The following is a 17,907-nucleotide window of genomic DNA, read 5'->3' on the forward strand; positions in this document are numbered from 1 at the left end:
CCAGGCTTTCCAAGACTGCTCGATAGAACACTAACATAAATCTTTGGTCAACACCATGAACCCTGAGACGCCGAAGGAAGTGCAGTCTTTGCTGTAGTTTACTACAGAGACTGTCAACATGTGTATTCCAAGTCATTGAGTTGTCAATACAGATCCCCAGGTATTTATATGAGGAGACCTGTGAGATGGTAGAGTCATGGATGACCACAGGCCTGTGGTCACCAATACTCTTGGGGTCAAATACCATCTCCTGTGTCTTCTTAACATTAAGAGTTAGGTGGTTGTCATCACACCACTTATACTGTAGTAGTGTTGTGCTCCAAACTGATCCCAGCTCTGGAGGGTATGATAGAATCATCTATATACTGTAGTAGTGTTGTGATCCAAACTGATCCCAGCTCTGGAGGGTATGATAAAATCATCTATATACTGTAGTAGTGTTGTGCTCCAAACTGATCCCAGCTCTGGAGGGTATGATAGAATCATCTATATACTGTAGTAGTGTTGTGCTCCAAACTGATCCCAGCTCTGGAGGGTATGATAGAATCATCTATATACTGTAGTAGTGTTGTGCTCCAAACTGATCCCAGCTCTGGAGGGTATGATAGAATCATCTATATACTGTAGTAGTGTTGTGTTGTACTTCTGCGCAGTGGTGGAAAGTAACTTTCCAAGTACTTTTATTTAAGTACTGTACTTAAGTACAATTTTGAGGTATTTGTACTTTACTTGAGTATTTCCAATTTTCAATACTTTTACTTCTACTCCACTACATCTCAGAGCCCAAATTTGTACGTTTACTCCACTACAATTATATGAAAACTTTAGTTACTAGTTACTTTGGAGATTTTAATTTTGATTCGAAAACATACATTAATTACTTTAACCGTATAATCTTCGGCCATTTGAAAATAGCCGATCTACAAGCTCATAATGCGTCAAGTACATTTTCAATTCCGTACTTTTACTACATTCCAGTAGCCTATTGGTACTTTTACTTAAGTAAAACAATTGAGTACTTTTTCCACCACTGCTTCTGCGCCTCTAGCTGTTCTGTGGTCTGACTGGAATGAACCTTGTGTTTGAAAGGCTGCTATCCAACATGTCCTCCTCAACAAGCTTACTTGGAAGAAAGCAGCATGAACTGTGTTGCGGAGAAGCAGTGTGGATGTTATGATGGAGAAGGAAAGCTTTACAGGGAAGGAGAACCCATGCCCTCAGAGAAGAACTGCTACCCATGGTACTTTATTACTATTCTTAACTCGTCTACAGTATATGAAGAAAAACTTTGTTAAAATGTTAGATTAATTTTATAAAATGACAAGACCACTTTTGATATTTGATGCCAAACAACAAAATGTCTTTGCTTTTTTTTTGCTTGTCAGTCGTTGCTCATCAACAAAGCGCAATTGCTACTACGATATCAACGGTGAGTAATAATCATAATATATAATACTAATTTGGTACGCATTCCTATTTGGGGTATTTTTGTCACAGCATATGTAAACAACACTTAAGTATTGTTCTATCTGTACCCGGGATACAGTGGCATGCACAGATAGACACTAGGTGGTGCGAGAGCACTTGCCATTTTGCCCTCTGGATAGCAAGGTGCCCTTTTGAAAGTTGTTTTTTTGGTAATTTTTTGGTAATTTAATTTTTGTTTTGTACAGTGTACAGTATGTGGCCCACATCAATCAATTCTGGATTAAAAGCTTCCAATATATTATTTATGCCCCAAAATCATAAATCTCACACTATTAATACTTTGTGTGCGATCTACGATTACACTCGGGGGTCCCGAGACATTGCCAAAGCATTTACGGGGGTCCCCTACATTTGTGACTTTGTCTCGCATCGCTCCGGACATGTAACCGTTTCTGACGAGAGCTAAGGGGCAAAATGTTGCTGACCACTGTGCTCACAACAACAGCCCTTCCACCTCACTGATAACCCGGAAATGAAACTGAGGAGTGTAAAGTGATAGTGGATGGCTGGCACAGGTTGGGTGTGCTTATGCTACCTACCACCTAGTGGGCATCCAAAGAATGAAGGTAACTGGCTTTTTGCATTTTTTTCCACTTGAGCGCCTGCCCCTAAATGTCTGTGCACGCCACTGCCGAGATATGACTGAGGATGTCATTTTGTCCCCAACCTTCATTGTGACCTTAACCTTTGGCCTCTGCAACACTTATATCATGTCTTTGGGGGAAGTGCAGCAGATCGTGATTAGTGATAGTGATTAAATCGCAATTTGAATCGTGATTCAAACAGCAGAGTTTGCAACCCTGTCACTGTGCGAGTGTGCGTCCAGCACACGCGCACACACACACACACACACACACACTCACACACACACACACACACACACACACACACACACACACACACACACACACACACACACACACACACACACACACTATACACTCAAGTACAGTAGCAAATGTATACTTATATTATATTATTATTATTATTATTAGTTACGTTGCACCACTGCATTTCTTACTAGAATGTACACTTGTTTCTGTTCTAGCTTGTCAGTGCACGTACCAAGGAAAACTATACGATTATGGAGAAACCATCTACAACACCCACGATGGAGATGGAAGCTGCATCAAGGCTGTTTGCAAAGACAACGGAACCATCTCCAGGGTCATTTGGCCTTGCACTACAACCACAGGCCCGATTACAACCACAATCCCCCAAACCACAACACCCTTTGTGTTTTCTACAACCGGTAGGTGACTTAAAATGTACGTCGTTGATATATAATAGATTTTCACTTCTTTCACTTCTCAATGTTCTTCTCAATGTTCCTTTTTGAATACTTTGATGACTTAGGGCTGTATTTTGAGTGTCTTAAGTACCAGGTCTTATTACTTAACTTAAGACCTGGAGGCGTGATCAATGCCATTTGGCTATTCTGAGTGGCCAAAGAGCATTGACCACGCCTTCAGGTCTTAAATTAAGTAATAAGACTGGTACTTAAGACACGCAAAATACAGCCCATAGTCTCTTCATCCTAGCCTGTGTCATTTAGAATGTGATTGTCAATGTCAGATCTGACAAGGAATGTGGGATAACAAATTAACAATTAACAATTAACAAATTAACTGACTGAACTACAGCCAAAGATATTACGGCTTGTTTTTGTTTTGATGACGCTTTCTCTGGTTGGCCTCTGATCTCGAAGCCATAGATTAACACGCAGGTTGTGGAAGAGCGCCCTCTATCATAAACCCCTGAAAACACAGATGAGTTAAATAATTACTGCAGTGATACTGTCTGATATGGCATGATTTAATTATGTAAAAGTATCATTTCTGCCATGTAGAAATATTACATTACAAGTAAAAGTGTACTTGAGTGAAAGTACGAAAGTATTTCCGTCAAAATGTAGTACCAAAAGGAAAAGTATGCCATTAGGTAGGAGGTACGAGGTCCATGCGTGCAAATATAAGAGGTACAAGCATTCCTTTGTCCATCTGTCAATCACACTCCTTAACAGAGTCCTTGCAGAGGGCAGACAGCGTAGGGGTAGAAGGTTTTGAGGTGGTGATGATGTTCTTCTTCTTTTTGCACTAGGTACTGTATACATTTATTGTCTGGTATTGTGTATTGTATTTGTATGCTGCAGGGCGGGTCCTTGGGGTCCAAGACAAATTTCTCCTTCGGGAGACAAAATAAAGAAACCTTGAACCTACTCATTATGCAGAATGTCCCATTTCAAGTTATCAAATCATTTGAAAATAGCAGATCTATTCGATTCAATACGTATTATTTTCAAATGGCTGAAATATAATATATAGGGCTGAAGTGATTAATGTTTGTTTTGTAATAATAATACAAATCTACAAAGTAACTAGTAACTAGTGGTGGAGTACAATATTTGCCTCTGAGATGTAGTGGAGTAGAAGTAAAAGTATTGGAAATAATAAGTAAAGTACTATAAATACCTCAAAATGGTACTTGTGAATGAAGAAGAGCTTATCACCCTCTTGCTCCTCTTGTAATCCACAGAAAAACCTACGACACCGAAACCCACCTCAACTACAGAAAAGCCTACGACGACCACCACTACCATTGTCCGTACAGTGCAGCCAACCACATCCTGTCATGTTTATAAATGGTCAGAATGGACGAATAACCATTACCCTAAAAGTGGTGACGACACTGAAAGCATAAAAGATATAAAGAATTTTGACTTGAGCGCTTGTACCAAACCTCTAGAAATCGAGTGTCGTGCCAAACAGTACAAAGATAAGACTTTGGCTCAGTTAGGACAAAAAGTTAAATGTGACCCAACAGTTGGTCTGATTTGTAAAGGCCAGGACCAAGGTATACCACCTAGGTGCTTTGACTACGAAATACGAATCAGATGTTTGATTGACACATGCAAGCCATCCGTCTCTACCACAGCTGCAACTACGATCGTAAAAACAACCACAGCAAAGCCATTAGCAACAACAGAAAAGCCAAAGATAACAGAAAAGCCTACGACAACCACAGAAAAGTCTACAATAAAAACCACAGAAAAGCCTACGACCACCACTACCATTGTTCCTACTTCTACAACAGTGCAGCCAACCACATCCTGTCATGATAATAAATGGTCAGAATGGACGAATAACCATTACCCTAAAAGTGGTGACGACACTGAAAGCATAAAAGATATAAAGAATTTTGATTTGAGCGCTTGTACCAAACCGTTAGAAATCGAGTGTCGTGCCAAACAGTACAAAGATAAGTCTTTGGCTCAGTTAGGACAAAAAGTGAAATGTGACCCAACAGTTGGACTGATTTGTAAAGGCCAGGACCAAGGTATACCACCTATGTGCTTTGACTACGAAATACGAGTCAGATGTTTGATTGACACATGCAAGCCATCCGTCTCTACCACAGCTGCAACTACAATCGTGAAAACAACCACAGAAAAGCCACCAGCCACAACAGAAAAGCCGAAGATAACAGAAAAGCCTACAATAGAAACCACAGAAAAGCCTACGACGACCACAGAAAAGCCTACAATAAAAACCACAGAAAAGTCTACGACCACCACTACCATTGTCCCTACTTCTACAACAGTGCAGCCAACCACATCCTGTCATGTTTATAAATGGTCAGAATGGACGAATAACCATTACCCTAAAAGTGGTGACGACACTGAAAGCATAAAAGATATAAAGAATGTTGACTTGAGCGCTTGTACCAAACCTCTAGAAATCGAGTGTCGTGCCAAACAGTACAAAGATAAGACTTTGGCTCAGTTAGGACAAAAAGTTAAATGTGACCCAACAGTTGGACTGATTTGTAAAGGCCAGGACCAAGGTATACCACCTATGTGCTTTGACTACGAAATACGAGTCAGATGTTTGATTGACAGATGCAAGCCATCCGTCTCTACCACAGCTGCAACTACAATCGTGAAAACAACCACAGAAAAGACACCAGCCACAACAGAAAAGCCGAAGATAACAGAAAAGCCTACAATAAAAACCACAGAAAAGCCTACGACAACCACAGAAAAGCCTACAATAAAAACCACAGAAAAGTCTACGACCACCACTACCATTGTCCCTACTTCTACAACAGTGCAGCCAACCACATCCTGTCATGTTTATAAATGGTCAGAATGGACGAATAACCATTACCCTTCAAGTGGTGACGACACTGAAAGCATAAAAGATATAAAGAATGTTGACTTGAGCGCTTGTACCAAACCTCTAGAAATCGAGTGTCGTGCCAAACAATACAAAGATAAGACTTTGGCTCAGTTAGGACAAAAAGTTAAATGTGACCCAACAGTTGGACTGATTTGTAAAGGCCAGGACCAAGGTATACCACCTAGGTGCTTTGACTACGAAATACGTGTCAGATGTTTGATTGACACATGCAAGCCATCCGTCTCTACCACAGCTGCAACTACGATCGTAAAAACAACCACAGCAAAGCCATTAGCAACAACAGAAAAGCCAAAGATAACAGAAAAGCCTACAATAAAAACCACAGAAAAGCCTACAATAAAAACCACAGAAAAGCCTACGACCACCACTACCATTGTCCCTACTTCTACAACAGTGCAGCCAACCACATCCTGTCATGTTTATAAATTGTCAGAATGGACGAATAACCATTACCCTTCAAGTGGTGACGACACTGAAAGCATAAAAGATATAAAGAATTTTGATTTGAGTGCTTGTACCAAACCGTTAGAAATCGAGTGTCGTGCCAAACAGTACAAAGATAAGTCTTTGGCTCAGTTAGGACAAAAAGTGAAATGTGACCCAACAGTTGGACTGATTTGTAAAGGCCAGGACCAAGGTATACCACCTAGGTGCTTTGACTACGAAATACGTGTCAGATGTTTGATTGACACATGCAAGCCATCCGTCTCTACCACAGCTGCAACTACGATCGTGAAAACAACCACAGAAAAGCCAGCAGCAACAACAGAAAAGCCTACGACAACCACAGAAAAGCCTACAATAAAAACCACAGAAAAGTCTACGACCACCACTACCATTGTCCCTACTTCTACAACAGTGCAGCCAACCACATCCTGTCATGTTTATAAATGGTCAGAATGGACGAATAACCATTACCCTAAAAGTGGTGACGACACTGAAAGCATAAAAGATATAAAGAATGTTGACTTGAGCGCTTGTACCAAACCTCTAGAAATCGAGTGTCGTGCCAAACAGTACAAAGATAAGACTTTGGCTCAGTTAGGACAAAAAGTTAAATGTGACCCAACAGTTGGACTGATTTGTAAAGGCCAGGACCAAGGTATACCACCTATGTGCTTTGACTACGAAATACGAGTCAGATGTTTGATTGACAGATGCAAGCCATCCGTCTCTACCACAGCTGCAACTACAATCGTGAAAACAACCACAGAAAAGCCACCAGCCACAACAGAAAAGCCGAAGATAACAGAAAAGCCTACAATAAAAACCACAGAAAAGCCTACGACAACCACAGAAAAGCCTACAATAAAAACCACAGAAAAGTCTACGACCACCACTACCATTGTCCCTACTTCTACAACAGTGCAGCCAACCACATCCTGTCATGTTTATAAATGGTCAGAATGGATGAATAACCATTACCCTAAAAGTGGTGACGACACTGAAAGCATAAAAGATATAAAGAATGTTGACTTGAGCGCTTGTACCAAACCTCTAGAAATCGAGTGTCGTGCCAAACAGTACAAAGATAAGACTTTGGCTCAGTTAGGACAAAAAGTTAAATGTGACCCAACAGTTGGACTGATTTGTAAAGGCCAGGACCAAGGTATACCACCTAGGTGCTTTGACTACGAAATACGTGTCAGATGTTTGATTGACACATGCAAGCCATCCGTCTCTACCACAGCTGCAACTACGATCGTAAAAACAACCACAGCAAAGCCATTAGCAACAACAGAAAAGCCAAAGATAACAGAAAAGCCTACAATAAAAACCACAGAAAAGCCTACCACAACCACAGAAAAGCCTACAATAAAAACCACAGAAAAGCCTACGACCACCACTACCATTGTCCCTACTTCTACAACAGTGCAGCCAACCACATCCTGTCATGTTTATAAATTGTCAGAATGGACGAATAACCATTACCCTTCAAGTGGTGACGACACTGAAAGCATAAAAGATATAAAGAATTTTGATTTGAGTGCTTGTACCAAACCGTTAGAAATCGAGTGTCGTGCCAAACAGCACAAAGATAAGTCTTTGGCTCAGTTAGGACAAAAAGTGAAATGTGACCCAACAGTTGGACTGATTTGTAAAGGCCAGGACCAAGGTATACCACCTAGGTGCTTTGACTACGAAATACGTGTCAGATGTTTGATTGACACATGCAAGCCATCCGTCTCTACCACAGCAAAGCCATTAGCAACAACAGAAAAGCCAAAGATAACAGAAAAGCCTACAATAAAAACCACAGAAAAGTCTACGACCACCACTACCATTGTCCCTACTTCTACAACAGTGCAGCCAACCACATCCTGTCATGTTTATAAATGGTCAGAATGGACGAATAACCATTACCCTAAAAGTGGTGACGACACTGAAAGCATAAAAGATATAAAGAATTTTGACTTGAGCGCTTGTACCAAACCGTTAGAAATCGAGTGTCGTGCCAAACAGTACAAAGATAAGTCTTTGGCTCAGTTAGGACAAAAAGTGAAATGTGACCCAACAGTTGGACTGATTTGTAAAGGCCAGGACCAAGGTATACCACCTATGTGCTTTGACTACGAAATACGAGTCAGATGTTTGATTGACACATGCAAGCCATCCGTCTCTACCACAGCTGCAACTACAATCGTGAAAACAACCACAGAAAAGCCACCAGCCACAACAGAAAAGCCGAAGATAACAGAAAAGCCTACAATAAAAACCACAGAAAAGCCTACAATAAAAACCACAGAAAAGTCTACGACCACCACTACCATTGTCACTACTTCTACAACAGTGCAGCCAACCACATCCTGTCATGTTTATAAATGGTCAGAATGGACGAATAACCATTACCCTAAAAGTGGTGACGACACTGAAAGCATAAAAGATATAAAGAATGTTGACTTGAGCGCTTGTACCAAACCTCTAGAAATCGAGTGTCGTGCCAAACAGTACAAAGATAAGACTTTGGCTCAGTTAGGACAAAAAGTTAAATGTGACCCAACATTTGGACTGATTTGTAAAGGCCAGGACCAAGGTATACCACCTAGGTGCTTTGACTACGAAATACGTGTCAGATGTTTGATGGACACATGCAAGCCATCCGTCTCTACCACAGCTGCAACTACAATCGTGAAAACAACCACAAAAAAGCCAGCAGCAACAACAGAAAAGCCAAAGATAACAGAAAAGCCTACAACCACTACAAAAGCAACAACAGAAAAGCTTATAATAAAAACCACAGAAAAGCCTACGACAACCATAGAAAAGTCTACAATAAAAACCACAGAAAAGTCTACGACCACCACTACCATTGTCCCTACTTCTACAACAGTGCAGCCAACCACATCCTGTCATGTTTATAAATGGTCAGAATGGACGAATAACCATTACCCTAAAAGTGGTGACGACACTGAAAGCATAAAAGATATAAAGAATTTTGACTTGAGCGCTTGTACCAAACCGTTAGAAATCGAGTGTCGTGCCAAACAGTACAAAGATAAGTCTTTGGCTCAGTTAGGACAAAAAGTGAAATGTGACCCAACAGTTGGACTGATTTGTAAAGGCCAGGACCAAGGTATACCACCTATGTGCTTTGACTACGAAATACGTGTCAGATGTTTGATGGACACATGCAAGCCATCCGTCTCTACCACAGCTGCAACTACAATCGTGAAAACAACCACAAAAAAGCCAGCAGCAACAACAGAAAAGCCAAAGATAACAGAAAAGTCTACAACCACTACAAAAGCAACAACAGAAAAGCTTATAATAAAAACCACAGAAAAGCCTACAACAACCATAGAAAAGTCTACAATAAAAACCACAGAAAAGTCTGGACGAATAACCATTACCCTAAAAGTGGTGACGACACTGAAAGCATAAAAGATATAAAGAATTTTGACTTGAGCGCTTGTACCAAACCGTTAGAAATCGAGTGTCGTGCCAAACAGTACAAAGATAAGTCTTTGGCTCAGTTAGGACAAAAAGTGAAATGTGACCCAACAGTTGGACTGATTTGTAAAGGCCAGGACCAAGGTATACCACCTATGTGCTTTGACTACGAAATACGAGTCAGATGTTTGATTGACACATGCAAGCCATCCGTCTCTACCACAGCTGCAACTACAATCGTGAAAACAACCACAGAAAAGCCACCAGCCACAACAGAAAAGCCGAAGATAACAGAAAAGCCTACAATAAAAACCACAGAAAAGCCTACAATAAAAACCACAGAAAAGTCTACGACCACCACTACCATTGTCACTACTTCTACAACAGTGCAGCCAACCACATCCTGTCATGTTTATAAATGGTCAGAATGGACGAATAACCATTACCCTAAAAGTGGTGACGACACTGAAAGCATAAAAGATATAAAGAATGTTGACTTGAGCGCTTGTACCAAACCTCTAGAAATCGAGTGTCGTGCCAAACAGTACAAAGATAAGACTTTGGCTCAGTTAGGACAAAAAGTTAAATGTGACCCAACAGTTGGACTGATTTGTAAAGGCCAGGACCAAGGTATACCACCTAGGTGCTTTGACTACGAAATACGTGTCAGATGTTTGATGGACACATGCAAGCCATCCGTCTCTACCACAGCTGCAACTACAATCGTGAAAACAACCACAAAAAAGCCAGCAGCAACAACAGAAAAGCCAAAGATAACAGAAAAGCCTACAACCACTACAAAAGCAACAACAGAAAAGCTTATAATAAAAACCACAGAAAAGCCTACAACAACCATAGAAAAGTCTACAATAAAAACCACAGAAAAGTCTACGACCACCACTACCATTGTCCCTACTTCTACAACAGTGCAGCCAACCACATCCTGTCATGTTTATAAATGGTCAGAATGGACGAATAACCATTACCCTAAAAGTGGTGACGACACTGAAAGCATAAAAGATATAAAGAATTTTGACTTGAGCGCTTGTACCAAACCGTTAGAAATCGAGTGTCGTGCCAAACAGTACAAAGATAAGTCTTTGGCTCAGTTAGGACAAAAAGTGAAATGTGACCCAACAGTTGGACTGATTTGTAAAGGCCAGGACCAAGCTATACCACCTATGTGCTTTGACTACGAAATACGAGTCAGATGTTTGATTGACACATGCAAGCCATCCGTCTCTACCACAGCTGCAACTACAATCGTGAAAACAACCACAGAAAAGCCACCAGCCACAACAGAAAAGCCGAAGATAACAGAAAAGCCTACAATAAAAACCACAGAAAAGCCTACAATAAAAACCACAGAAAAGTCTACGACCACCACTACCATTGTCACTACTTCTACAACAGTGCAGCCAACCACATCCTGTCATGTTTATAAATGGTCAGAATGGACGAATAACCATTACCCTAAAAGTGGTGACGACACTGAAAGCATAAAAGATATAAAGAATTTTGACTTGAGCGCTTGTACCAAACCGTTAGAAATCGAGTGTCGTGCCAAACAGTACAAAGATAAGTCTTTGGCTCAGTTAGGACAAAAAGTGAAATGTGACCCAACAGTTGGACTGATTTGTAAAGGCCAGGACCAAGGTATACCACCTATGTGCTTTGACTACGAAATACGAGTCAGATGTTTGATTGACACATGCAAGCCATCCGTCTCTACCACAGCTGCAACTACAATCGTGAAAACAACCACAGAAAAGCCACCAGCCACAACAGAAAAGCCGAAGATAACAGAAAAGCCTACAATAAAAACCACAGAAAAGCCTACGACAACCACAGAAAAGCCTACAATAAAAACCACAGAAAAGTCTACGACCACCACTACCATTGTCACTACTTCTACAACAGTGCAGCCAACCACATCCTGTCATGTTTATAAATGGTCAGAATGGACGAATAACCATTACCCTAAAAGTGGTGACGACACTGAAAGCATAAAAGATATAAAGAATTTTGATTTGAGCGCTTGTACCAAACCGTTAGAAATCGAGTGTCGTGCCAAACAGTACAAAGATAAGTCTTTGGCTCAGTTAGGACAAAAAGTTAAATGTGACCCAACAGTTGGACTGATTTGTAAAGGCCAGGACCAAGGTATACCACCTATGTGCTTTGACTACGAAATACGTGTCAGATGTTTGATGGACACATGCAAGCCATCCGTCTCTACCACAGCTGCAACTACAATCGTGAAAACAACCACAAAAAAGCCAGCAGCAACAACAGAAAAGCCAAAGATAACAGAAAAGTCTACAACCACTACAAAAGCAACAACAGAAAAGCTTATAATAAAAACCACAGAAAAGCCTACAACAACCATAGAAAAGTCTACAATAAAAACCACAGAAAAGTCTACGACCACCACTACCATTGTCCCTACTTCTACAACAGTGCAGCCAACCACATCCTGTCATGTTTATAAATGGTCAGAATGGACGAATAACCATTACCCTAAAAGTGGTGACGACACTGAAAGCATAAAAGATATAAAGAATTTTGACTTGAGCGCTTGTACCAAACCGTTAGAAATCGAGTGTCGTGCCAAACAGTACAAAGATAAGTCTTTGGCTCAGTTAGGACAAAAAGTTAAATGTGACCCAACAGTTGGACTGATTTGTAAAGGCCAGGACCAAGGTATACCACCTATGTGCTTTGACTACGAAATACGAGTCAGATGTTTGATTGACACATGCAAGCCATCCGTCTCTACCACAGCTGCAACTACAATCGTGAAAACAACCACAGAAAAGCCACCAGCCACAACAGAAAAGCCGAAGATAACAGAAAAGCCTACAATAAAAACCACAGAAAAGCCTACAATAAAAACCACAGAAAAGTCTACGACCACCACTACCATTGTCACTACTTCTACAACAGTGCAGCCAACCACATCCTGTCATGTTTATAAATGGTCAGAATGGACGAATAACCATTACCCTAAAAGTGGTGACGACACTGAAAGCATAAAAGATATAAAGAATGTTGACTTGAGCGCTTGTACCAAACCTCTAGAAATCGAGTGTCGTGCCAAACAGTACAAAGATAAGACTTTGGCTCAGTTAGGACAAAAAGTTAAATGTGACCCAACAGTTGGACTGATTTGTAAAGGCCAGGACCAAGGTATACCACCTAGGTGCTTTGACTACGAAATACGTGTCAGATGTTTGATGGACACATGCAAGCCACCCGTCTCTACCACAGCTGCAACTACAATCGTGAAAACAACCACAAAAAAGCCAGCAGCAACAACAGAAAAGCCAAAGATAACAGAAAAGCCTACAACCACTACAAAAGCAACAACAGAAAAGCTTATAATAAAAACCACAGAAAAGCCTACAACAACCATAGAAAAGTCTACAATAAAAACCACAGAAAAGTCTACGACCACCACTACCATTGTCCCTACTTCTACAACAGTGCAGCCAACCACATCCTGTCATGTTTATAAATGGTCAGAATGGACGAATAACCATTACCCTAAAAGTGGTGACGACACTGAAAGCATAAAAGATATAAAGAATTTTGACTTGAGCGCTTGTACCAAACCGTTAGAAATCGAGTGTCGTGCCAAACAGTACAAAGATAAGTCTTTGGCTCAGTTAGGACAAAAAGTGAAATGTGACCCAACAGTTGGACTGATTTGTAAAGGCCAGGACCAAGCTATACCACCTATGTGCTTTGACTACGAAATACGAGTCAGATGTTTGATTGACACATGCAAGCCATCCGTCTCTACCACAGCTGCAACTACAATCGTGAAAACAACCACAGAAAAGCCACCAGCCACAACAGAAAAGCCGAAGATAACAGAAAAGCCTACAATAAAAACCACAGAAAAGCCTACAATAAAAACCACAGAAAAGTCTACGACCACCACTACCATTGTCACTACTTCTACAACAGTGCAGCCAACCACATCCTGTCATGTTTATAAATGGTCAGAATGGACGAATAACCATTACCCTAAAAGTGGTGACGACACTGAAAGCATAAAAGATATAAAGAATTTTGACTTGAGCGCTTGTACCAAACCGTTAGAAATCGAGTGTCGTGCCAAACAGTACAAAGATAAGTCTTTGGCTCAGTTAGGACAAAAAGTGAAATGTGACCCAACAGTTGGACTGATTTGTAAAGGCCAGGACCAAGGTATACCACCTATGTGCTTTGACTACGAAATACGAGTCAGATGTTTGATTGACACATGCAAGCCATCCGTCTCTACCACAGCTGCAACTACAATCGTGAAAACAACCACAGAAAAGCCACCAGCCACAACAGAAAAGCCGAAGATAACAGAAAAGCCTACAATAAAAACCACAGAAAAGCCTACGACAACCACAGAAAAGCCTACAATAAAAACCACAGAAAAGTCTACGACCACCACTACCATTGTCACTACTTCTACAACAGTGCAGCCAACCACATCCTGTCATGTTTATAAATGGTCAGAATGGACGAATAACCATTACCCTAAAAGTGGTGACGACACTGAAAGCATAAAAGATATAAAGAATGTTGACTTGAGCGCTTGTACCAAACCTCTAGAAATCGAGTGTCGTGCCAAACAGTACAAAGATAAGACTTTGGCTCAGTTAGGACAAAAAGTTAAATGTGACCCAACAGTTGGACTGATTTGTAAAGGCCAGGACCAAGGTATACCACCTAGGTGCTTTGACTACGAAATACGTGTCAGATGTTTGATGGGCACATGCAAGCCATTCGTCTCTACGACAGCTGCAACTACAATCGTGAAAACAACCACAGAAAAGCCAGCAGCAACAACAGAAAAGCCAAAGATAACAGAAAAGCCTACAATAAAAACCACAGAAAAGCCTACGACAACCACAGAAAAGCCTACAATAAAAACCACAGAAAAGCCTACGACAACAACAGAAAAGCCTACAATAAAATCCACAGAAAAGCCTACGACCACCACTACCTTTGTCCCTACTTCTACAACAGTGCAGTCAAAGACATCCTGTTATGTTTATAAATGGTCAGAATGGACGAATAACCATTACCCTAAAAGTGGTGACGACACTGAAAGCATAAAAGATATAAAGAATGTTGACTTGAGCGCTTGTACCAAACCGTTGGAAATCGAGTGTCGTGCCAAACAGTACAAAGATAAGTCTTTGGCTCAGTTAGGACAAAAAGTTAAATGTGACCCAACAGTTGGACTGATTTGTAAAGGCCAGGACCAAGGTATACCACCTAGGTGTTTTGACTACGAAATACGAGTCAGATGTTTGATTGACATATGCAAGCCATCCGTCTCTACCACAGCTGCAACTACAATCGTAAAAACAACCACAGAAAAGCCATTAGCAACAACAGAAAAGCCAAAGATAACAGAAAAGTCTACCACAGCACCAACACAGCCCTCAACAACAATATGTTCCTGCAGATACAACGATCAGCATTTCTTTCCTGGTAGGTTAAACATTTCATTATTTTAATGCTCTGGTCACATTGTACTTGATAATGCAAATTTGTACATATAATTAACACTTAAAGCTGCTATAAGCAATAATATGTCAATTTTAATGACCTTTTTATTATTTTTGGTATTCAGACAGCCAGCAATGGGTAAAACGCTCCCCCAAAAATGTAGTCTCTGTGATCTAGGGGCCACAATCGGCATTCATAGATTTCCAAGCTTTGTCATTTCGACCAATGACAAAGCTTCTAGGAACATCTTTGAATGCAGATTGTGGCCCCTAGATGTGTCACAGAGACTACATTTTATTGGGAGCATTTTACTCATTGCTGGCTGTCTGAATACCAAAAAATAAATAAACTAAGTAATTAAAATTCTGACATTATTGCTTATAGCAGCCTTTAAATAATGATTAATTAATGATGACCTCATACATTCACTCATCGTGAATTGGTCATGAACTCATTCATTTCTAACTGCTGCGGTCATTATGACATAATGTCTAATTAGGCTACATTAGTTAAAGGGATATTTCAGTTTCAAAAATAATTTGGTCGGCCTGTGCCGTGGCTCAGCGGTCCAGGCCGCTTGCCAAGGTGCAGCCGCCGCAGGTTCGACTCCCAATCCCGACGGCCTTTGCTGCGTGTCACGCCCCCATCTCTCTCCCCGTTTCCTGTCAGCCTACTACTGTGTACTAGTGCAGCAGCTAAGCAAAACGATCGTTCAGTTTGTGATAAAAGCATGAAATTTGGTACACGTATAGCCAAAGGCATTATACAAAGATTTGGATGTGGACCCGTCTTGAATTTTTAACATGGTGCCCATAGCAGCCATTTTTCAAGATGGCCGCCACCTTTTGTGGTGGTTCTGGACAACCGTGGGTCCGACCGACTCGACACCGGGCACTGCACTCCCTGTGGGGGTGTGGAACGTGTGTGTCGAATTTGAAGTCGGTGGGGCAAACGGTTCTCGAGTTACGTGGATTACAGATGTACAGACACACACAGACTTGAATATATGTCAATGGGCAATGCCCATTGGGTTTTCTTTAGATGATGGGTAAGAAGAGAGAAATGTGATGTCAGGTGGTGTGGGCTAAGAAGTGGTCAGGGCTAAGATAAAGTATATGAGATGTACAGTAAGTGCAAAGAGAGATGGTGAGGGAGGGAGAAAATGATTTGTACCAATTGACTAGACAGTAGACAGTAGTGTAACAGTTTAAGGTGAGAGATGGAAATGTTCTAGCAAGAGAAGCCAATGTATTGAGAATATGGGACATAGTATGTGTCAGGAGTTATTTGTGACAGAAGGCTACCAGTGAGAGGGAAGATGTATACGATGGTAGTGAGACCAGCCATGCCGTACGGTTGGAAACGGTGGCACTGATGAAAAGGAGGCACAGCTGGAGGTGGCAGAATTAAGGATGCTATGGTTCTCATTAGGAGTGAAAAGGAAGGACATTATCAGAAATTACTGAATTAGAGGATCAGCCCAGGTTAGAAGGTTTGGGGATAAAGCAAGAGAGGTGAGGTTGAGATGTGAGATGTGAAAAGGAGGGATGAGGGTACATTGGGAGAAGGATGCTGAAGATGTAGCTGCCAGGTAAGAGGATGGCCAAAGACGAGGTTTAAGGATGCTGTGAGAGATGACATGAAGGTGGCAGGTCACAGAGGAAGATGCAGAAAACAAAACCAAATGGGGTCCATGTGTGGTCCAGCCCTATGGAATGTAAAATTCAAGCATGTGCTAATGAAAAGTATTTAAAATATATAGTTTTGATGCTCATCCTAGGGATGCAAAGCAATATGTCCGTTTATCCGTCCGACTTCTCCTACCAAATCACTCCGTTAGCACACATCTCTCTATGCACAAAAAATGATGCATGCCACAGAAAACCATCTGCACTACATTGCATCCATGTCATATTTACTGTACAAATATTGCTTTTGTATGACATACTGTTATTGCGCAACATTTCACTGTGACGCATATTACATTACAATTTCCACATTAACCGACCCCTCCCTTTTCCCTGCGAGTGCACACACACACACACGGTACTGTACAGTACACTACAGTATGACAGTACAGTATGGTAAAGTACAGTACAGTACGGTACAGTAACGTGCGGTACGGCACTGTACAGTACAGTAGAGTATGGTACAGTATGATACCATAAAGTATGGTACAGTACGATGCAGTACAGTACGGTACAGTGCAGTACGGTACAGTATGGTACTGTGCAGTACGGTACAGTACAGTACGGTACGGTACGGTACAGTACAGTACGGTACAGTATGGTACAGTATGGTACAGTATGATACCGTACAGTACAGTACAGTACAGTATGGTACAGTATGATACCGTACAGTACAGTACAGTACAGTAAGGTACCATACAGTAAGGTACAGTACAGTACAGTGCAGTACGATACCGTACAGTAAGGTACAGTACAGTACGGTACGGTACAGTACAGTACAGTAAAGTACAGTATGATACCATACAGTAAGGTACAGTACAGTACAGTGCAGTACGATACCGTACAGTAAGGTACAGTACGGTACGGTACAGTACAGTACAGTACAGTAAAGTACAGTATGATACCATACAGTAAGGTACAGTATGGTACAGTATGATGCCCTACAGTGCCGTACAGTATTATACAGTATGGTACAGTACATCACAAAGGTATAGCCAAATATATGCTGAAATGCAAAATCAGTCTAATATTGGTGGCCATCTTGAAATTAATGGCCGCCATCTTCTCTCACAATATGGCTGTTAGCCACTGTAGTAATATGAGTATTGTGAGACAGAAGG

General features: G+C 41.1%; 1 protein-coding gene across 1 annotated transcript in view; it reads left to right on the forward strand.

Moving 5' to 3' along the window:
- The window catches only part of LOC310853960 (mucin-5B-like), a 68,473-nt gene that overhangs the window by 28,988 nt on the left and 21,578 nt on the right, over positions 1-17,907 (forward strand). Inside the window, exons 25-29 of the mRNA XM_083758436.1 lie at positions 1,090-1,240; positions 1,386-1,429; positions 2,537-2,740; positions 4,024-4,218; positions 14,841-15,080. Coding sequence (XP_083614562.1) covers positions 1,090-1,240; positions 1,386-1,429; positions 2,537-2,740; positions 4,024-4,218; positions 14,841-15,080 — 834 coding nt within the window. The remainder of the gene's footprint in view (positions 1-1,089; positions 1,241-1,385; positions 1,430-2,536; positions 2,741-4,023; positions 4,219-14,840; positions 15,081-17,907) is intronic.

The sequence above is a fragment of the Protomyctophum parallelum genome (genome assembly GCF_964188405.1).
Source record: "Protomyctophum parallelum genome assembly, chromosome: 23".
Taxonomy (NCBI): Eukaryota; Metazoa; Chordata; class Actinopteri; order Myctophiformes; family Myctophidae; genus Protomyctophum; species Protomyctophum parallelum.